Source organism: Lampetra planeri, chromosome 18 (genome assembly GCF_965212315.1).
Source record: "Lampetra planeri chromosome 18, kcLamPlan1.2.h2, whole genome shotgun sequence".
In the NCBI taxonomy this organism is placed as follows: Eukaryota; Metazoa; Chordata; class Hyperoartia; order Petromyzontiformes; family Petromyzontidae; genus Lampetra; species Lampetra planeri.
The window spans coordinates 7,196,812-7,220,079 of record NC_136124.1 but is presented as its reverse complement, the minus strand read 5'-3'; the positions used below and the strand labels follow the sequence as shown (position 1 = coordinate 7,220,079).

General features: G+C 51.5%; 3 protein-coding genes across 4 annotated transcripts; 1 reads left to right on the top strand and 2 right to left on the bottom strand.

Annotated features, from left to right (window-relative positions):
* Window positions 1-4,945: 4,945 nt before the first annotated feature.
* RPS29 (ribosomal protein S29) lies at window positions 4,946-8,994 on the bottom strand. The gene is made up of 3 exons (XM_078602436.1): window positions 8,782-8,994; window positions 7,424-7,523; window positions 4,946-5,057 (listed from the first exon to the last, which is right to left on the bottom strand). The coding sequence occupies exons 1-3, from the start codon at window positions 8,841-8,843 to the stop codon at window positions 5,049-5,051; spliced, it is 171 nt and encodes a 56-aa protein (XP_078458562.1). The 5' UTR covers window positions 8,844-8,994; the 3' UTR covers window positions 4,946-5,048.
* Window positions 8,995-11,572: 2,578 nt separating this feature from the next.
* On the top strand, window positions 11,573-17,531 carry MNAT1 (MNAT1 component of CDK activating kinase). 2 transcript variants are annotated; one of them, XR_013586227.1, is made up of 9 exons: window positions 11,573-12,080; window positions 12,982-13,134; window positions 13,436-13,509; window positions 13,715-13,818; window positions 14,290-14,430; window positions 14,654-14,785; window positions 15,003-15,118; window positions 15,701-15,937; window positions 16,146-17,531. XR_013586227.1 is itself a non-coding variant. In XM_078602433.1 (8 exons), exons 1-8 carry the CDS (start codon window positions 11,992-11,994, stop codon window positions 15,873-15,875), a joined length of 984 nt encoding a protein of 327 aa, XP_078458559.1. In that variant the 5' UTR covers window positions 11,573-11,991; the 3' UTR covers window positions 15,876-17,531. The 2 variants fall into 2 exon arrangements, 1 of the variants encoding a protein (XP_078458559.1); XM_078602433.1 differs by having other exon boundaries at window positions 15,701-17,531.
* Window positions 15,969-21,838, bottom strand: TBCB (tubulin folding cofactor B). Its single transcript, XM_078602434.1, has 6 exons — window positions 21,532-21,838; window positions 20,324-20,467; window positions 19,392-19,488; window positions 18,762-18,953; window positions 18,261-18,333; window positions 15,969-18,006 (listed from the first exon to the last, which is right to left on the bottom strand). The coding sequence occupies exons 1-6, from the start codon at window positions 21,652-21,654 to the stop codon at window positions 17,889-17,891; spliced, it is 747 nt and encodes a 248-aa protein (XP_078458560.1). The 5' UTR covers window positions 21,655-21,838; the 3' UTR covers window positions 15,969-17,888.
* Between the last annotated feature and the right edge of the window lie 1,430 nt (window positions 21,839-23,268).

Below are 23,268 nucleotides of genomic sequence, written 5' to 3'. Positions count from 1 at the left end.
GGGGTAAAGGGCGGGAGAAGGGAAAAGAGAACGGGGGGGGGGGGGGGGGGTGAGCAGTGACAGGGAGTGAGAGGCGACCAGGCGGCGAGAGGAGATGGAGTAGTGAGGGTGGTTGGGATCAGGGGATCAGAGGGGGCAGTAGGACGGGGGGAGATCAGTGGATGAAAGAAGTAGGGGACGAGGGAGTGAGTCGGGGGTGAGGAGTCGGCAGACGAGGGGGGATCGGAGAGAGTACAGCGAGCGGGAGAACCGGTTTGAGGGGCTGAGGGGGTGAGGAGTAAGGGGATGAGGGGCTCAGGGGGATCAGGGGGTGAGGGGGATCAGGGGGTGAGGGGGATCAGGGATCCCGCGTCCCCGCGCCGCGAGGCCTAGAGGCGAGCGCCTCCCCCCGCGTACGGGCAGCACGGCGCCATGTCTAGTGCGCGCGGGGCATCACGGGAGCACGGCCCGCCGAGCGAGCATGCACCTCGCACCCACGGCACACCCGGAGCATAGCACATACACACAGCACACACATAGCATACACATAGCACACACACACATAGTATACAAATAGCATACACACAGCACACACACACATAGTATACAGCATACACACACATAGTATACACACACATCATACACACAGCATAGCATACAGCATACACATAGCACACACACATAGCATACACACACACAGCACACACATAGCACACACATAGCACACACACACAGCACACACATAGCACACACACACAGCACACACATAGCATACACATAGCACACACATAGCATACACATAGCACACACACACAGCACACACATAGCACACACACACAGCACACACATAGCACACACACAGCACACACACAGCACACACATAGCACACACACACAGCACACACATAGCACACACACACAGCACACACACAGCACACACACAGCACACACATAGCATACACATAGCACACACACACAGCACACACATAGCACACACACACAGCACACACATAGCATACACATAGCACACACATAGCATACACATAGCACACACACACAGCACACACATAGCACACACACACAGCACACACATAGCATACACATAGCACACACATAGCATACACATAGCACACACACACAGCACACACATAGCACACACACACAGCACACACACAGCACACACATAGCACACACACAGCACACACACAGCACACACATAGCACACACACACAGCACACACATAGCACACACACACAGCACACACACAGCACACACACAGCACACACATAGCATACTCGTAGAATGCACTTGTAACTTGCTGCTCCCATACAATGTATACTATTCCGCAGCAAGCCATATGGCAGACCTAGCATACGCATCCACACGTAGCATCCAGACAGCACACTCATTCATACATTTAATAGCAACATCATAACACTCATAACAGACAGCATACTCCTTCATAGCATGCACATAGCTGACGTAACACACTCCTGCGGAGGGAGCTGGTAGGAACGTTGGGTTGCTCGGTCAATGGCCAGGGTCAACGGCGGCGTGGTGTATTCCGCAAATATGCCCGACTGTGAGGGCGGGTACAAGCCGGCGTGAGTAGGTTAAACGTTGAGTTTTATAAGGGCACCACGGGGTGACCAGCACCTCCCCACCCAGCCCCACCCAGCCCCTCCCCACCCAGCCCCACACTCCCCACCCAGCCCCTCCCTGCACGACGGACGGACACAATAATCCCATGTGGGCTGGTGTAACCAGGAGGTTCCTACCAGTATTATATTCATGCATACAAAGCATAGTGCACATCACACTCATACATAGCATACTCATTAACAGCGCATCATAGCACTCATACATAGCACAGCAGACAGCATACTCAGTGTAGTTAATTCATAAAAAAAGCATCGCAGACATGGCATCCGCAGTCATAGCAAACAGCACAGCACTCTCATACATAGCAGATAGCACGCTCATACATACGCCATATATAGCAAACGAATAAACTCATCAAAATGCACAACTTTATAGACAGCATACAGCCGATATAGCACTCATACAGCGGAGGACACCGCGCACAGCTGACTCACACATGCAGCGTGTTCAATTGAAGGCAGAGCTCACGTGCACGCACAGCAGCAGAAGCAGCAGCAGAAGCAGCAGCAGTAGTAGTAGCAGCAGTCGTAGTAGCAGCAGTAGTAGTAGCAGCAGTAGTAGTAGCAGCAGTAGTAGTAGCAGCAGTAGTAGTAGCAGCAGTACACTCGCAGAGAAGACCCAGGTGGGGAACACGTGCCTCTTACACGGCCCCGCGCTAACATGACGCGACCGGTCGGGTCCTCCACTCACCACCCAGCGAGCCTCAAAGCCAGAGTCCGGCAACACGTGGAGCCCAGGCGCCCTCAACCTCATCCGACCTCAACGCAGCTGACCTCACCCTGACCGTGACCTCACCGCAGCTTACCCAACCCTGACCTCACCGCAGCTGACCTCATCCTGACCGTGACCTCACCCTGACCACGACCTCACTGCAGCTGACCTAACCCTGACCTCACCGCAGCTGACCTAACCCGGACCTCACCGCAGCTGACCTCACCGCAGCCGACCTCCGTGACCCAACCCTGATCTCACCATAGCGAACCTAACCTGACCACCTCACCCCAGCGAACCTATCCTGACCTGTTGACCTGACCCCCACTTGACAAATTCTGATCCTCGACACCACCGGGCATAATCCCACGTGACCAGACCTGAACTCGAGCGCACTTCGACAAGCGATAGATATTTCATTTAAATGGGTAGCCTCGCCGGCCCCCACCACCAGCGGTAGCTGTGCTGCACAGGACTGGGCACTTCGCTTCCGAGGCGGCACGTCCACCAGTAAGGGGCAACGATGGCCGTATTGCTCGTTGTGAAATTACATTTGCGCTAACCCAACACGTATTATCCTACCAGTCACGGAAGCCTACGTGGTTAAATTAATTGATCCACACCGGATTCAATCCATTCCAAGTAAACACATCCCAACCTTGATCATACCAAGCTATGACGCCACAGGACCCTGAAGCCACCAACTCAGTCACTGCTGTATCGCGCAAGTGACGCCACACAAATCAGCCTTGTTCTACCCACTGCCGGATGGCCTCCCCGGCCACCATCACTCACGGTCTTGTGATGGAAGCAACAATCCACGTCACTGTTGCACACAGAGCTTTGTATCAACACTCCATCTCAGCGTGACCTCTCAGGCATGTCATCATTCGGCTCCGTCGCCAGTTGTCCACCGGCCTTGCGGCCATGTGTTGTACAAGCCCCCTTTCGTTCAAGGACGTCTTTAACCAGTGCATCTTCAAATCCACTTGTCCTTTCTCCACATGAAATGTAACCTCAAGCATGCATTTCTTCATACTTCTTTGCACACTTTTAAGTTGTTTTATCAGTGTTCCCATTTCAGGTGTACATCATAGAAGTTTTTTTATCGGCATGTTTTAGACCAAATTGGCATAATTTTATCAATAACAATTTTTTCAGAAGCTCCCATTATAATTTTCCCTGGAAAACCTCGACAACTCTTTTTCGAGTGCCTTGCCAAGTTTCGGAGCTTTTTTCCCTCTTGGAGAACCGAATGGGCTTTTAAAAACCTTCGGGCAGGCAACTACACATTCACAAGACCACCAATGACTTGTCATTACAAAAGGCCCTTGCAGCAATTGACAGGAAATACTTGAGCGTGTGAAAATTAAGTGTGCTGTTGCAAGGTCGTTGAAAATATTTTTCCCTCCAGGACCCAATTGCACTCGTGGAGAAATGTGGGGAGTTTTGAAGTGGTCGGCCTCCTCTACCTGCGGGTTGCATAAAATGAAGTCACGGGCCATAGCCACGTGAAACGGAGTTACAGGCTGCGTGAAATTAAGTCACCGGTCATCGGTTTCTCACCCCTGTAGTAGCCAATTCAGCGTAACGATCGTATCCAACACTTGGAGATAAAGTCAAGCAAAGCGAATGCCTGCAATGGGAGTCTGCCAGGGAACAGCGAGCGCTATATGCTGGGCTGCAAAGGTGGAACAGATGGCTGTACGAGTCGACAAGCAAATGAAATAATCTATCCAATGGTGGGCATTTAGTCTGCAATAAGTTGATACAAACGTGCGATGCTAAACTCGTGCGAGTGACGTGTGCAAGGCTGCGGAGACACGAGGGTGAATGATCTTGAAGGAATCTCCACAACCCCGGGCCACTCCACGCGAATACAATTCTTCCCACACTTCCGATTTAGCAAACGGTGCGAAAGTTCAATACACATACATTGCAGGCACCGCAGTGGCATGTGGAAGCCCATACCCGCGATCCAGTGCTTGAGAGAAGAGTTGGTGGATCACGTAAAGATTTATGAAACTCCTAAACCCACCACTGGCTTGTGAGGAGGCCAAGCAGATGACAGTACAACTGTGGTGCTGAACCTCCCTGTGTGCACCTGTGTTAAAGTGCTATCCTCTATGTATGGTATATTTTTTAAAATTAAAACTGGGGCATTGCAGCACCTGAAGTGGCTATAACTTTTTCCGGAGGCTCCTCCCATCGGAATTTTTGGCCAATTAATTATTTTAAGAATTGTTTTATTTGGAGGAAACCAGACAAGAGAAAACATACCCATCACATACGAGGGGATAACACTCAATGGACCGCGATATAGATGAGTTGACAAACTCATATGCTATACTGCCTTCCTTTGGTCACAAGGCCCAGGTTTGGGAGTTTTGCATCTCTGCACGATCCACCAACCCTTGAATCAAAGCAGTTCACCACCAAGCTGAAGGTCGCCAAACAAGCGAGGGGGGGGGAGGAGATGTGAAACACGGTATATATTCCCTCGCCATGGCCGGGGTCCCACGCCTCCCAACGAGGTGAAGCATCGTCACACATCACCTGAGACACAGCCGCACACGACACTCGGGAGGCTGCTCCTCATCTCACATCGTTTATTTAAAACCCAAAATAACAGCGGTGGCGACGCGAGCTCAGAGTGGAGGCAACGACGCCTTCCATCCCTCTCATCCGCCGCCGGCTTTAATCGAGCTGCGAGGAGGGGAGAAGGGGGAGAGACAGAAGGAGAGTTGCAGTCAAGCAAATCGTCACACGTGACATTTATACACAACTCGCATGGGTGTTACACAACATCGATGCAGTGATATCACAAGCCCTCTCTGAGTATTAACCACGACTTAAGTGTTTTTAATGCTAACAGCATCCATGCATTAGCTGCATCTCTAACAGTGTGTGTGGGGGTGCACAATAACTGTCAAAAAGATGATGACATGTAAACAACTTTTATTGTAAGGTTATGTTCCTATCAATGACAAATAGCAAAGCCTGCAGAAAACCAGCAAAATTGATCCAAGAAATGCCTCACTTGGCAATATAAACAGCGCCAAGAGAACGAGCCTAGCCGGCCAAGGCCATTTCATTGCTACGCGTCATATCACAAGACTTCCTGAAGCGCATCATTATTACCGCTATTTAAAAACCTCGAGGATAGGCACATTGGAAATCAGTACAAAATTCCAAAACAGATTCACTCCTCGTCATGAATAAATCAATTCCTATAAAGCCTCGGGATTGAGTGTGCGCTTCCTAAACCGAAATCTCGCACTGACGGAGACACCTTGGGAGTTGCCACTGATCTTCGGCTCTCCCCACTTATCTCTGCAGGCCCTTATTTCCAACTGTGCAACATCTCCCACATTCATCAGTTCCTTACCAGAGGCTGTAGCCGAGACTCATCCATGCCTTCGTGACATCCTGACGATTGCAACTCTCTCCTCTATGGCATCCTCACATCCTGTACCACCCAAAATACCTCAACCTCCCAATGTCCCTTATCACCAAACTCAAGACGATCCAAAATTATTGCTGCCAGATTCCTCAACTGCGCCATAAACGCGACCGCGTAACCAATATTCTGATCCCAGATAAATTCTAAGATCGAACTCGCTATCTGCAAGATCTTCCCATGGACTGGCCCTGGCCTACCTTTCCACTCTGATGTCCCTACTCTCCCCCACCCCAAGCACCATCCACTCCAGCAACAGAGGCTTCTGTTGAAGCCCTGGGTCAAGTTGTCCAGTGGGAGGACTCTCCCCTCCTCCTCTGCTGCCCCCATGGTCTGGAACTCCCTTTCCCCAGAAATCTGCACTTTCGACTTCCTACCCCTGTTCTTGCTCAGGCTAAAGACAGTCCCCTCCTCCTCCCCTCCACCTATGACTGACCAAGTATATAAAATCCGTTTTCTTGCCACAATTCCCTGGTCTTACTTTTCTGTGCAGCTTCATGAGATGTTGTTGCATGACTTGGCGATAAACCCGAGCCTAATACAACGACCATGACACATTCCCCACTAAAACAAAAGCTGACTTAACCACAACGCCCAACTTAATTATAACACCAACATAACAAAAACCTTAAGCCAATGAACCCCCTGACTTTAACCACGGTTTCTCCGACTCTCATCATCATGACCCAACCAAGGGCAAGCCTTTCCCAGCTCACCAATCTTCTCTATAAACATACATCGAGGCTGTACACTGCCCGTGCCAGATGATTGTTAAACATTTCCTGAGGGACATAGTACCAATTAAAATAAAAAGAACTCCATATTCCACCTCTGATTAGCACAGCTGGCTATGTACGGCACGAAAGAAGTTGAACATACATACATTCCATGTTGGAACATGCACACATGCACAACATCTCCAGCTTATCATATATTGTATTTATTTGGCTTGTTTACCGAGGAAAGCCCAATTGTCAGGACTTTGAGGGTCCTGCCAGGTTTCTTTGTGTGGGAGCCCAATTGTATCATTTTCAGGTATGGGGGATGTTTAACCAACACGAGTTCCATTGTGTTTGAGGAACCAGAGAAAACCCAGAGAAAACCCATGCATAGCAGGAAGAAGTTACAAACTCCACATAGGAAGACACCAGAGTTTGGAATTGAACTCGGACGCCTCCTTGCTGCAGGCTCAAGTGTTACCAAAAGCCTGTCAACCGCAATACATCTTATTAAAATAATTTCAAGACCACAGATTAGACTCAAACAAGATCTCTATACTCATCCGAACCTGCACTCCACATCACAGGTTCACACAATTCAAACAGGCACTTCACATGGAACACACATTCACGAGCTGCAGGTTTGAATCTGTGCTCTCTACATGTGGAAGTCTAGGAATCAAACAATCAAGACCTCCGCTCCTGCACCCGTCGTACACTTGTTTCACGTCGTGTATTAGCACGTTTTGTCGCCGCAACGTAGGCGCTGACGTACGCCCGAACACTCGAAATTTCTCCTGCACGGTATCCACGCCGCAGCCTGCGCCTAAGGCAGCGGATGCTCTCTCGCGGCTGTTCCGGGGGACCGGGCCTCGCTCGTTGAGCCTCCTCACCTTCTGGAAGCCAATGTCCTTGGCGTACTGACGGAAGCACTGGCGGCACATGTTGAGGCCGTACTTGCGGATGAGTCCGTGGCGGTTGGAGCACACGCGGCTGTCGGACGCGCACAAAGGGGGGGGGGGGTAGGTGGGTGAGAGTTAGAATCCACAACGTGGAACCACAAAGTGCACCATGGGCGAATGCAGAACCTAAATGCAATGAACGTAAGGGGTGGGGTGGGGCTCTTCCTGGAATCCAACTCAATGGTGCTCTAAACTAGCATTAGGTTAGAATTTCAACGAGGGTAGTTTAGTTTTGTTTAACCAAGTGAGAACTCAAAGCCAACGTAACTATTTTAAGTTGCTGAGCACAAGTTCAAATGCTCAACGTCATGCAGCCAGCAACAAGCAGCAGTAGAAATATTGTAAGTGTTGTGGTCCGAGTTATATATTACGGTCAGGTCAACATCATTTTTCAGAACAGGGCAAAAGGTCGGTTGATGATCACAAAGTGAACTTGGGGAAGAGTCCCAAGGAATTGGCCAGACGCTTAATTTGGTCAGGTCATCAATTCGGCTTTTAAGGCATCTTCGCATAAGGATCAGATTAATCGTTCGGTGTCCGGATCATTAACTGGGGTAAGTGGATCGTGATAATTGCAGTTATTCGAATCGATCTTTGCGGTAACCTCTTAAACGAGGTTCGTTAATTGGGTCACGTTAATAAATGTAATTATTCAATTACGATTTGGCTCACCAAGGTAATCAACTACATCAGCCGGGGCGGTGGCGCAGCGATTATCGCACTGCGCTAATAATCCGGCCACACAAGTTCGATTCCCGGCCGCGGCTAGCAGTGATCAAACACCCGGTGTGTTGCCCCAGCCCCGCTTCATCAACCCGCACCACCCAACTTGGTGATCCATAGTCGGACAACGCCAATGAACGACACGACGGCGTGAAAGTAGCCTTCATCCAGCAGTGGAGCAAAGATGTACACGGCGATGAGATCCGGGCTGCGACCAGCCGCGTGTCCCACGTGCACGGGGTACTAGGCCCCAACCCCGCGCGCCTTCCGGCAGCACCGCCACTCCACACGTGCCCACCCCGCTCTACCGCTTCCCATCAACTCTCATTCACCAATTAACCACTCGCAATCACCAATCGAACCTCTACAATTCCTCGGTAACACCGACAATCATTTTCACCACCACCCCTCTCTGTCCAGAGGCCTTACTCGGGCCTTGCCCAAGGAGGCTTTATTCGCACACGCTTCCCGCACTGCACACACTCCTGCGCGCTCCTGAGCCAGGCAAACCACCAAAGGGGATCTCCCCTCCTCGGTCCCCCGAACCGCGAGCGAGTTCCGCTCACCAGGAGCGCGAGCCCTGGCCGAACTTCCTCGGGTGAGAGAAGTAGATCTGCTGGTGGCCCATGGCGGACGAAGCGGCGGCGGCGCGAGCAGACGAGGAGGAAGGGGGGCGGGGCGACACGCGCTTATATACCCGCACCCAAGTCTCGCGAGAGCGGGATCTATCCCGCCCGCCTGCCCGCCTGCCCGCCGCCGCTGTCCAAACCACAGATCTCGCGATAAGTGGCGACGCGTTCGTCTGTTAAATAGCTAGAAACATTTATTTTTCTCTGCGCGTGATGAAGACCGCTTGTGTTGCGATTGAAACGTCGCGGGGTTTTTTTGCTTTTGTTATTTTAATTTTATTTTCTATCTACGTGACTTTACCGAAAGAACCAATAATATGAATTACTGCAGTCACGAAAGTTTTAAGTAAAAAGTCTAAAGTCTCGCGAGATGTTAGCGTTAGCCCGGACGCGCCAGGATATTTTCTCAGTCTCGCGAGATTTTAGCGACGAACGCGCACCTCCTGTTCGCGTTGATTGGTTGCCTGCGTGGCGGCCATGTTGGTATGGGAGAGCGACTTGAAGAGTACAGTAGTTTTCAGTTTCATTTACAGTATTTGGTATAGCCCTGTGAGCCATTCGGCTCTTGAATCGGGTGCAACCGCAACAAACAAAAAACAAAAACATGGACAAGAAAACATCTTAAAGTGACTATGTGACTACGCGCAAACAGAAAAATCCAGGAAAAAACAGCAAAAACTTCCAGAAAAAGCACCGTACACCAACGCTGTGTGCAAAAATCCCAGTGGGATGCAAGTCAAACAAAAAGAACCACAAGACAACTTAGATTAAAGCTATCAGTCTAACTCCGTACTACAACAAACAAACATGGCCAAACCAAGAAGCTTTTTGAAATCACCAAAATAAAGCCATAAAAGCAATGTAACAGTGATCATAGGAACCGTGACCGAAATTTCACGATAAACGACATAAATAACATGTACCACCAAACCATGTAGCCATAGCTCGCTGCATGAGTCACTCCACAACAGCAGGAGCATCAGTAGGAGTATCAACATTTATCAATGCACCTTTAAAGATCAGCACACTAAATCAAAACACAAGATCATACTTTGCAGCGGTCATCCTGAGCGAAACATTTGTGTCAAAATCCACCGCTGGATGAGGGGCCTCGTCACGCCGTGATTGGGTGATGGTCGTGAAGGCAGGGAACACAGAAGTAGAGTACAACAATGTACTTTGCTGCACTGCCTCCTTAGGGGCCGTCCATAAATGACGTCACGCGATTTTGGACGATTTTTGATCACCCCCCCCCCTCGTCACACGGCGTCACAAAAAGTCAGACCCCCCTCAAACATGACGTCACAAAGTGCTTCCCCCCCCCCAAATAAAACGTGCTTCAAATCTCTTTAAACTATTGTCTTTGTAGTGCGTATTTAATGTGGCGCTGCACTCTGATGTTGTAGGAGAAAACATTTATTAAAAAGTCAATTTAATCAAGTAGAACGTGTTGTCTATATTTATTTAAAGTTGTGCATTTTGATGTGACGTCACATTTCTCACACCCCCCCACCTCGTCATACATCGTCACAAATATCCGACCCGCCCCCGTAGGTGCGTGACGTCATTTATGGACGGCCCCTTACTGCTGTCCGCCACGTAGCCCCTTCGCCCTGTCCATGGCAAATTAAAAGTGACTGCCAGGTGTATCATTCCTGAATTAGTGAGATGGCACAAACGTCGAGATGCGTCCTACGAGTAACACGACAACAAAGTTTGCGTTGTTTTTTGTTAGATAACAGAAATGTCAATTGTGTGATTAATCATTGTTTTTTTGTAAGGCCACGTTATGAGTGGGACAGATTTGCATCATAAGGCAACACCACCATGCAAAACTACACAGCCAAATTAAATATTTTATGTGGTGTATTGTACGAGCCTTTAACGTACCGGTTATTGTTTCAGCGTATTCACAGGTAAGCTGAAGAGCAATCGTGAAAACCAAACCGAGCTATTAAACACATTCCTGCGGAAGGAGCTGGTAGGAACGTTGGGTTGCTCGGTCAATGGCCAGGGTCAACGGCGGCGTGGTGTATTCCGCAAATATGACCGACTGTGAGGGCGGGCACAAGCCGGCGTGAGTAGGTTAAACGTTGAGTTTTATAAGGGCACCACGGGGTGACCAGCCCCTCCCCACCCAGCCCCACCCTCCCCACCCAGCCCCACCAAGCCCCACCTCCCACCAAGCCCCACCCTGCCCCTCCCCACCCAGCCCCACCCCATCCAGCCCCTCCCCACCCTCTCCACCCAGCCCCTCCCCACCCTCCCCTCTCCACCCAGCCCCACCCCTCCCATTTTTGATGCACGACGGACGGACACAATAATCCCCTGTGGGCTGGTGTAACCAGGAGGTTCCTACCAGTAATATTCCACTTGAAACTGCACCAGGCATCTTCAGAACAAGATCCAGGAAGTCAAAATTAATTTGGCCAGATCATTACGTGGCCGAACCCAAAAAACATGCGTTTTGGGTATTTTTGTTTATACCTTGACAGTAATAGCATTAATCTTTGTTTAAAAACATGCCTTTGGAAAAATAAAGGCATAAGTATAAATGGGTAAACATTTAACCATCTTATATTTGCTTATGCCATTTATGAATCCGACACATCCAATTGAAATATAGCGTACAGTAAATTACTGATTAACTTGAAAAGAGAGAAGACTGCAAAGTTGAGCTTTAGATAAATACTAGCAAGACAAACAGTAAGGAAACAAGGTTCACTAAAACAAACTAATTGCTGGAAGCACACATCTGAAACAATAGCATTGCTATAAAGTACAATGCACACATAAATACGTCAGTAATTGAAGGCGGACCAAAGCAAAATTATTAACGAGATGCAAGCAATGGCAGGTTGGAATACATAGGCTATCTAAACTTGTTTTAACCGTATAAATATTCCAATAGAGGAACGTTCAATAAAACCGCGCTGTGATGTGGCTCAAACACGTGGAAATTTGGCTGGGTGTGGCCTAGGCCCGCGGCCATATTGGTACGGGAGACCGCCCCACACCCACTGGCGCCACACGCGGTCGTGTCCCTGGGCAAGATGGCCGCAGCATAGCCGCGTCTCCTCGGCCTCGAGTTATCATCACGCTGGTGGTGGTGGAGGTGGTTGAGGTGGACGTTTCTGCGGTGAAACCATGGACGACCAGGGCTGCCCGCGGTGTAAGACTACCAAGTACCGCAACCCGCAGCTCAAGCTCATGGTGAACGTGTGCGGACACACGCTGTGAGTAGCGGCCCCATACCCGGTGTCTCCTGAGGCTCTGCACGTCTGCTTGGGACCCTCTCTCCCCGTACAAAGATCCCCCGTGTAGCCTTAACAGACTGTAGGGGCAAGTGCTGTTAGCGAGCACCTATGAAGGCCAGCACGGCACACGAGGGGGTGGGTGGCCAGCACCACACCCGACCGCCTTTGTCTCCCTAGCGGCGATGTTTACACACCGCACCAGGTACTCATTTGAGGCTGAGTCGACCTAGGGGAGGCCCAGGACCGGTTCAGATAATCGTCACTGGTGTTTGCCGTGAGCGGGAATCGAACCCGGGTCGCCAAGTTCGTAGTGCAGCGCGCTAACCGCTACGCCACCGCTCCCCACTCACGTACACCGCCTCACTCACGCCCCGTCTCCATTGTCTCCCCCTACACTACCTCACTCAGACCCTCAGTCTCAACTGAGTACCTGGTGCGGTGTCTAAACATCGCCACTGAGGAGACAAAGGCGGCCGGGGGTGGTGTTGGCCACCCACCCCCTCGTGTGCCGTGCTGGCCTTCATAGGTGCTCGCTAACAGCACTTGCCCCAAGTCTGGCAAGGCTATGCAGGGGTTCTTTGTCATTTGTGTCAGTGTGATAACTATGTGCAAGTGCTATGTGTATGTGGTGCTGTGTAGGTGAGAGCTGAGTGGATGGTGCTGTGTGTGTGTGTATGTGCTGCTGTGTAGGTGTGAGAGCTGAGTGGATGGTGCTGTGTGTGTGTGTATGTGCTGCTGTATGTAGGTGTGAGAGCTGAGTGGATCGTGCTATGTGTATGTGCTGTGTATGTGTGAGAGCTGAGTAGATGATGCTATGTGTGTGTATGTGGTGCTGTGTAGGTGTGAGAACTGTGTGAAAATGCTATGTGTATGTATGTAGGTGTGAGAGCTGTGTGGAGATGCTGTTCGCGCGGGGCGCCGGCTCGTGCCCCGATTGTGCGACGCCTCTGCGCAAGAGCGCGTTCCGCGTGCAGCTCTTCGAGGATGCCCTCGTCGACAAGGAGGTGGAGATCCGCAAGCGTGTGCTCAAGACGTGAGATCCCGGAGACAAAGACACGAAGATGCAGAGAGACACTGACGCGGAGACATCGGGAGACAGACATAGACACACAAGGAGACACTGACACAGGGAGACGTAGACACGGGGAGACGCAGAGAGACAGAGACACAGGCACATCGGGAGACAGAGAGACATGGAGACAGATACATAGACAGGAGGGATGGAGATAGCAGAAAACCCACCATGCAGAGGGGGTGACAATCACCAGCTCCACACAGATAGGGTCGCAAACCCACTTGCTGTACTGCCAACCACACGTGCATTTACCCGCCAGGTACAACAAGCGGGAGGAGGATTTCCCATCGCTCCGCGAGTACAACGACTACCTGGAGGAGATAGAAGATATCGGTACCACTGATACGCTCCCAACCTCACCTACATCACCAAAGATATTTCACCATTTAACCAACACTGCATTACCAACCGCACTCCACCATCACTCCACCAAACCACAGATGACCAACCACACGCATGTCATCAACCCAACACATCCACACCACCAACCCCACCTTGTTTGCTACAAAGTTTAACCAACATTGACCCCCTCCCCTAGTATTTAACCTGACGAACAACGTGGATGTGGAAACCACAAAGCGGCGCATGGAGCAATACCAGCGCGACAACCGTGACATTATCCAGAAAAACCGCGTCAAGACGGTACGTGGTTTGTGTGTGCGCCCCCACTTTTCTATGCTTGCAGAAATGTGGACCCCTTTAAAGGAAGATCTGCACGAAATAGATTGTTTAGCTGGATAGAGGGGGCTAGCTGAGCGCAGCATGGGCAGGGGAAGAGATAAACTGATGTGGTACAGGCGGATGTGGAGCTGATTTGACTTGCCGATAACTGGCACCGGCGGTGTCAAGATCGGCCTTTGTGGAGGCTCGTAAAGGACGTTAATGGGTAGTTGGAGGCCGTTGCCCTCCACAGTTTGCACGGTGGGGAGCACAGATGATGCATCTATTAGTCAGTTAATCCACAACACCTGGGTTCGTCCCGCGAGCTGCCAGTGAGCCTTCGACAATCCACGCGATGGCTTCAAAGCGTACCTCGCACAAGCATTGTGGTGACGTCATGACACTTAGTGGCGAATGGTGGCGGCTGTTGTTGTGTGTGCTGTGGTGCTCTAGAGCCGGGAGCAAGAGGAGCTGTGCGTGGGGCTCCAGTGGGAGCTCGATGAGTCGGAGCGCCGGCGCCTTGAGCTGCTGCAAGGGGAGCAGCAGCAGCGCGATGCGCGCAAACGCGCCGCGCAGGCCTTGCTGGACCAGATGGTGAGCTCGCGGAACCTCGCCAAATGTCAGACTCGAGGGACCTTACTGAGACTTGCCGAGATTCAACAAGCCTCGTCAGTTCTCACCGTGGCTCCCGCATCGTGTATGTGCCCATCTTCACGTAGGAGGCGTCCCAGCTGTGTGCATGTGTACCCATGTGTGTAGGGGGCATCCCAGCCGTATGTATTGATGTATAGCTGTGTATGTGTACCCGTGCGTGTAGGAGGCGTCCCAGCTGCCAGCACGCTTGCTCTTGGCCGAGCACCGTGAGCGCGTGGCTCAGGGCGAGCGCGAACTCCGTCGCCTCCACCCACCCGCTCCCCCCTCCACCACCTTCTCCACCGGCATTAAGATGGTGCGACACTCACCAGCACTCCACAGAATGTGACGTTCTGTTGCGTGATGTTAGCAATGATGGTTATAACCAGTTGAGAACTCAAGAGACCAGGTTGAGTCTCATTTGCAAGAGCAACCTGGGTCACCAAAATGACAAAAAAAACAAATGTTGGTGATGATATAGATGGTGACGGTGCGCGATTGTGATGACTGTCGGTGATGTTTGCTGTGCGTAGAAGGTGCTGCTGGAGCCCGTTATGTGCTCCCAGGAGTCGCTGTTCTCCTACCGTGCGGTGGAGCTCACTACGTGGGGGCCCCGTGCCCCCACCGAGGAGGAGCTGGGGCCCGCTGGGTAAACACAACCACCACAACCCATGCTGTGGTAGTGCCAGGCTGATGATGGCAGTGATTTATAGCAATGGTGATGCTGGTGGTAATGATGCTGGTGGTAATGCCGATGCCAATGGCTACAGTGCCGATAACGATGTTGCGGATGCTGGTGTTGGTAATTTTGTTTACGCTGCTGCTGTTGATCATGCTTTTCGCATTGCCGATAGTGGTGGACATGGTCTATTGCAGAGATCCACGATTCATGGTTTTAATCTAGTGGCCACCTTGGTGAATACAGCGGGTGTAATAATCAGAAAAAACATGTCTGCTTTCACAGTGCACGTAAAAGTGACATAATTCGCAAAAGTAGGCCATTGTGTGCCGGCAAATCCTCCCAATTGGAATCTAATAGCAATTGTCGCCCCCCCTGAAAACTTAGCAGGACCCTCCTGAATAAGTCTTCAGGCTCGGCGAGACTTTCCTGGCGTGATTACATTCACAAATGACAAATCTTCACAAAGCAACTGTAATTGCAGCCATTGAATCACAAGCAGTTGCTGTTGCTGCTGATGGTGGTGCCCGCGGTGTTGGTGGTGTCCCCCAGGTATCTGAGTCACGTGCGCTCGGCCTCATCCCTGGATCAAGGCGGCGGGTACTCGTCGGCTCTCGCCTGCCGCCGTGCGCTGCAGGACGCCCTCAGCGGCCTTTTCTGGCGGCCGCACGCGGCGGCAGGCGGGGGGGTGGTGGCAGGAGGAGCGGCCGCCACCGGGACCACGTGACGGTGCCATCCACACGACGGGCGACCTGGCACCAGCTCAACACCCGGTTATGCAGGCATAGCGTATGTCAACTTAGGCGCGCACACACTGTTGTAGGAGGCAACGCGTTTATTAAACAATTAACTATACACTGGATTCTGTTGCTAAGTGTGGCTAACTTCCTAGGCTGCTCACTATGTGCGCGTGTTCTAGCTTGATCACCGAAACGAGCCCCGAGTCCCCCTTACGCTCCCCCTTTATCCCTTGGCCCCTGCCCCTTGCTGTATCAAGGCCGGCGCTCCAGCACCCTGACTGGCGCGACCCACAGAGATCTGCGTCTCTCCACAGGCAACCAGAGCGACACACAGGCAGCTGTACCACCACCACTGCCAATAGCAGCACCTTCAGCATAACCACCACCGGCAGAAGTACCAGCACCCCCAGCAACAGTCCTCTCCTTTTTCTCAATTAACTCGATCATTAATTCCAGTTTTGGACTCCCAGAATCCCTGGCAAGTCACATGGGGTGGGTGGGGCTGGTACTGGTGTGAGAAAGGGAGGCACATGCAGATGTGACACGAAAAATAATGCTGCAGGCCATCAAAATGAGTTTTGTTACGGGAATGCTAATGAGTGGTGCATCACCGTACATGGAAAAAGGCCTTGAGTAGGGTTAGAGCTACACAGAGTGATTTAAGTTTATTCCAGCTCCAGCAGAACACACAACACAACTTTTATCAATATAAACAGCTGCCATTCGTCACTCGGCAACGGTGATGTCACTCCATCGATTGTGCCAGCCTACATAGGTACACTTTCGGGGGCCACGTGAAGTGTTAAAGGTTTGTCAGCAGGCCACGGGACAGACAGGTGTTAACAACGGTTGAGTGCCCAAGACTAGCAGATGCACCACCGCTTGTGCCGCCCGCTGCCACCTCGCTGCGTTTTAGAAACCGGGTGCTCCACTCAGGGTGAGCGACTCCTCCGCCAGCTATTGCTACTTGAACGGCTGCTTCCAACCGCTCAGTATGTCCTCCATAGGCCGATCTTGACACCGCTGGTACCCGTCTCCGGCAATGGTAAACACATATGCAACCTCCGCAGCGCATGGGAAGATTTTAAGTCTTGTTTTGTCAATGCAAGGCAGCTCAGGCTTTCACAGCACAGGGAGGGGAAAGATGCAATCACAGCTTTGCCCCATGTCGGAGCAGTGTGAGCCCAGCAGAGCGACACACCAACGGGTGACTTATTTGAGCTAAAGGGAAGAAGGCTTTCCGATATCGATGGCTAATTAACCGTTAGTGGCACACAAAGCTCAGCATTTTGGAGGGAGAGCAAATTGTTATGGCCAAGAGGTACCATGTCAAAAACAAGTGTTCCTGTGTTAGTTCGCATCAAACTCTCCTTGGTGAATGCTTATTTCATGTTCATAATGGCAATGTGTTTTTTTTACATGAATGAATAGCATTTGAATAGTTTTTTTAAATGTATAATGACCGTTTAAACATTTCCGGGCAAGGGGATAACTGCCCATTTTTGCTACCGTCTGAGTGCTTTTCTCGGATTAGGACTGTGTGCGTTCCCGCATCTGTTAAACATGTTAGTCCACAGGCACAAACACACAAACACTTGTCATTTTTTAAGCGCGTTTATAATAAATATTTCTGCGTGGACGCATATATGAATGACGTTCACCAATCGCGGTGTCACAGTGCACGGAATGTTCAAATCATTCATGGGGGGGGGGGAAATCGTGTAAACGGGGGAAATAGTCGGGCCCGTGTTGCTAGTCCAGCATCGTGGGTGACCGAGTGGATGGTTGATTGAGCGAACATGCGAGTGAACAAGCCAGGCACCGCGTCGTGCCCTGCCGACGTGCTTTACGATGCGACGGTGGCGATGCCGCCCTTTAGCTCTATAGGTCACAGTTCGGCTCCACGCGATGGTAAAATGTCGCGGTTAGCACCTCGATCCTTCACGAGGCCCGGTGGTGATGATGATGCAGATAGATGATGGTGCTGCGGTCAACCGTGTTTACATCTCGTCGTCCAGACCCAGGTCCTCCTCTGGGAAGTCGCCCACAGTGATTGACATCGGCTTGAGGAATGCGCCGTAGCGTGGCTCGCACTCAAAGTACCGGCGACCACCCACACTGCACGGCACACGCAGCCACGGGAAGAGCATGTGAGCGAGGGGCTATTTAGGCAGCCACCAGACATTGCTATGCATTATAGGCCCAGTTGACATAAGAGGCAGACGCACACAGGACAATGCGCCACAGTAATTGCATCAAACATACCGGGCCCACCACTCGGCACTTGTCCTCACATTTATATTCAAACCACACCCACCAGCACACTCTGCACACACTTCACCACCCTGTGCAATGAGCAGGCGAGGCCTCACCTGCCGTCGTTCTTGCCCAACGGTTCGTCATACTTCACCCCCACCCAGAACCCTGGCTTGAAGTCTGCCTGACCTGGGGGGGTGGGAGGAGCGTTATGTCACCTCACAGCCAATCACAAACATTTACAGCCAACCACACCCAGCAACCACAATGACACTACAACCTATGCCAGCAGTGGAATTATGGGTAGGCGATGAAGGCAACCGAGTCTCAAGGCTTTTTATGAGGGTCCTGCCAAGTTTTTGCAGTCCAGGGCAATGTTGCTATGTGCAACCCCAATTTGGTAATTTGCAGATTATTTTACAGCAATGCAATGTTTGGCAAATAGCAGTTACATTGTTTTTAAAGGTGTGAAACATACCGCAGCTGCAACCTAAGATAATAATGCTGACAATCGTGATCAGATTTTAATTACACACAACACCACCATAACCACACAGGACACCACACACGGCAACAACGACACCACACTCGCACACCAAAACCCACATGCCACGTACCCACGAACATGACGGTTCCACGCTTGTGTGGCTGCCCCACCACTTCCACCTCACACCGCTGCCCGACCGTGATGGCACTTGCCGCCAACTTCTCTTCTTCCTCGCGCTTGCGCCGCTCCTCCTCGCGCTGCGCCTGCATCTCCTCGTCGTAGCGGCCCAGCCGCCGCTGCTTCATGAACGTGCGCACCGACTCTATGCGAGGTGTGATGACAGGTACATGGAGAGGGAGTTAAAATATTAACTTAATGCAGCTGCACCTCTTCACAAACTTCACAGGACGGTGACATCACATCACACTTTCTTCACACAAACACATCCATCAATACTTCTTTAAAAAATCCCACACTGCATTTTACCTCTCAAACTACCTCTTCACACCAATTAACATCACATCTCCTTAAAACAATTACACGACCTCATGGTCCCACACAACCTCACCACCACCTCTTTACACCACCTGAGTAAAAAATGTGTGATTAAGCACCGACTGTGTAAATAGATGTTAATCTGCGAGTGACGAGGGTGAAGACTGCAAGACTGTTGACATGCGAGCGTGAAGAGCGAGCGAGAGAGACGAGTGTGCAAATCTGTCCAGGAGTGAGTGGGCGAGCGAGTGAACGGGATTCTGACCGGAGCGTTTTTCGTAGTCGTCTTCCTGCATGTCGTACTTGGGCACAGACGACAGGTCCTCAAACTCGCCCTTCTGTTGCCCCGTCACGTCCATCACCTGGTGGGGGAGGTGTGGAGCGAGAGCGCGGTGCACACATGCCAGTGTCGGTATCACCGATACCGGAGAAATAGAAAACGTCAATCCGCACTGGCCAGCGTGAAGTACGGTCAAACAACCCCGAGGACCTCAACCAACATTGAAAAAGGGATGTACATGATGAATATTATACAAGCATCCCAAATGTACAGGTGGTATTTTCCAGAATCCTTAGACCCCCCTAATCCTAGGACCCAAGCATCCGGTCGTGGCTACGCACGTGGCCTTTAATCCAGCACTTTGGAGGCAAGGGTTGGTGGATCAGGGACATTCCTCTCAGTGGGCGTTGAGAAGCCATGCTCTGGCGCACCACAAAAATGCAGGAAAGTAAAGTGCAGACGAATATCATGTTCCTTCTGTTAGGGATAGTGTTGCCCCTTCGCAACCTGCTTTTTCTATGGGTGCTCGGGTTTCCTCATGCATGCATAAACACTCATTAGCTCAACACATCGCAATGTATAGGACTGCAGAGCTTGGGCAATTGTTGGCACAGACTCACCACCTGGCTGCTGCCTTCCAGCTAGCATGTGGCTCCTTAGCGATTGTAATATGCAATTTTAACAATGTGAAACTAAACATTATCCCGAGATCCCCCGAATCCCAGGACCCTGGTAGTATTCCTAGATTCGTGGTATCCCTAGAATGCCGAATTGCAGGCCCTGGTCATATCCCTAGACCCAGAACCCTTAGAATCTGGTGGTATCCCTAGACAATCCCAGGACGTTGATGGTATCTCTAGGCAACCTCCGCGCCCCTCAATTTTAGGACCCCCGTGTTGGTATGCCCTATGGCGCACGTGGATGCGACAGCCGTTGTCCACGGGGTAGGATCCGAGTTGGGCGTCGTCGTCGCTGAGCTCGGGGAGGGGCTCGTCATGGGGCCCAAACAACTGCAGGCGCATCCCCGCGGCGGGGGCCCCCGTGATCATCTCCAGCTTCCCCTACACCAGCACGACATCGTACACACAGCATACACACGGCATATCAATTAATGCCCAACAACACAATGTATACACCACGCACACACACACACCATGCTGCAGAGGCTCACGTGATCAGCTACCCCTGAGCGCAGACAAAAGATAAAGATCACCCGTGTAGCCTCTACAGCCTCTTGGACCAAATGCGCTGAGCGAGCACCTATTAAGGCCGGCACGGCACACGAGGGGGTGGGTGGTCAGCACCACGCCCGGACGCCTTTGTCTCCCCAGTGGCGATGGTTACACACCGAACCAGGTACTCATTTGAGGCCGAGTCGACCTAGTAGAAGAGGGCAAGGACCCAAGTCATACCTCCAAACACCAACAGCACACACGCTACACACCACGCAGCACACCAATACCCGGTGACGTCAGCACGGCGCCTGTGCCAGGCCAGGTGCACTTTGAGGCCACGTGAAGTGTCGAAGGCTCAGCTGACAAGATGATATCTCGGGATAGACCCAGCAGGTGCCATGGGTTGGCTGAGATGACCGACAGATGCACCACCAGCTGTACCCACCACTGTGCCAACTTGCTGTATTTTACTGGTAGGAACCTCCTGGTTACACCAGCCCACGGGATTATTGTGTCCGTCGTGCAGGGAGGGGCTGGGTGGGGAGGGGCTGGGTGAGGGCTGGGTGGGGAGGGGCTGGGTGGGGAGGGAGGGGATGGGTGGGGCGGGGAGGGTGGAGCTGGGTAGAGAGAAGAGGGCTGGGTGGGGAGGGGCTGGTCACCCTGTGGTGCCCTTATAAAACTCAAAGTTTAACCTGCTCACGCCGGCTTGTGCCCGCCCTCACAGTCGGGCATATTTTCGGAATGCACCACAACCCAACGTTCCTACCAGCTCCCTCCGCAGGAATGTGTTATCCGCCCGAGCGCTCCCCTCGTTGTTGCGAACGTCGCTCCTCCGCCCTCCGTTGTTGCTGGAGGGCGACTGCCTCAAACTACTGCCCAGCAGCAACCCACGCAGCACCGCACCACACACGCAGCAGCAGCAGCAGCACACACACACACACGCAGAGCACCTTGAGCTGCGCCACGGTGATGTCTCGGCAGAATCTCTTCTCGCTGGGGAAGGAGGAGAGGGAGCTCGTGACGAGCACGGAGACCACCGCGCCCTGCACCTCGCCCAGGTAGAGAGCCGCCATGGCGAAGACAGCTGCGGCCCCGAGGTTCACGTGGCTCTAGGGGAGAAGGAGGCGGCTGGTGAGGGTGTGTGGTGGATGTTGAGAGTGGCGAGGGTGAGGAGGTTACGGTGAGGACTGGTGAGGAGGCGATGCGCACTTCCCGCGTGCTTCTCCCGCGCCGTTGAACCGGATGTGACGTCACTCCTCTTCACGCCGCAGTTTTCGCGATTCCTCGATACCAAATTGATTCTTCGATTCGATCATACAGTCACGATACTCGTTTGTATAAATGCAAAGTGATGTCTTGCAAATGATCGGGTTGTTATCCATAACACTGCTGTTCGAATTCACCCCCCCTCCCCCTTTACAAATTAATAGTGGCCCTGAGTTATTCACGCGAATCGATCCTCGACTTCAACTTTTTCGACTAACTTGGGAATCGACGGCACCCGTTTCTGGATCATACGATCGGCGAAACAAATAGAATCGATTCGGACTACGTAGGAATCGAGCGTGCGAATCGACCGGGTTGTGTCAATGCGATCGTTGCCACGGTGATGGGCAAAAGGGGCCCTGGGATTCTGAGACTTTGCCACAGAAAATGTCACCACCCAGCCACCAAATAACCACACATGGAAGAACACCGCTCTCTTTGTCAACTAAGGCCGTAATTATAATATATATTGGGGGGGACACACCCCCCCCCAATATATATTATATTATAATTACGGACTTGGACACATCCCCCCCAATATTTAAATATGCTCAAAATGTCCCCCACCCCAATATTTTGCTAGAAAATTGATTCCTATTTATATGATTGTGGTTATGGTTGTACTTTATTAATCCCTAATCTCTGCAATTACATACAATGAAACAAGAAAAGGTGAAAAAGAAAAGAAAACAGCAATGTAATACAATACACTATTATATATTATTGTAATAAATAAATAAAAAGTCCGTCCCATGTGTTAGTGAATTTTTTTATATTTTAAGCAGGATATTAGTTTTCAAATTTAGATTTTTTTTTCTGGGGGGGGACCCCCAGGAAGATTTGGTCCCCCCCAATGTTGACTCCATGGCTACGGCTTTGGTGTCGGATACATCACGCACAACTCATCGTCAAACATCGCAAACTCCCTGTACTGAGCACTCTGTGCGTGCCCGGTGGTGTGCGTGGTGGTTGTGTGTGTAGGTGTGTGTGTGTAGGTGTGTGTGTGTAGGTGTGTGTGTGTAGGTGTGTGTGTGTAGGTGTGTGTGTGTAGGTGTGTGTGTGTAGGTGTGTGTGTGTAGGTGTGTGTGTGTGCGTGGGGGGTGTGTGTGCGTGGGGGTTGTGTGTGTAGGTGTGTGTGTGTAGGTGTGTGTGCGTGTGGGGAGCGGTGATGTAGTGGTTAACGCTACGCTGCGCTATGAACCCGGCGACTCGAGTTCATCTGAACTGGTCTAGGGCCTCACCTGGTGCGGTGTCTAAACAAACATTGGGACTGGAGAGACAAAGGCGGCCGAGCGTGGTGCTGGCCACTCACCCCCTCGTGCGCCGTTTCGGCCTTCATAGGTGCTCGCTAACAGCACTTGCCCCTACAGTCTGTTAAGGCTATACGGGGGATCTTTGTGGTGTGGGGCAGTTGTCGGTAG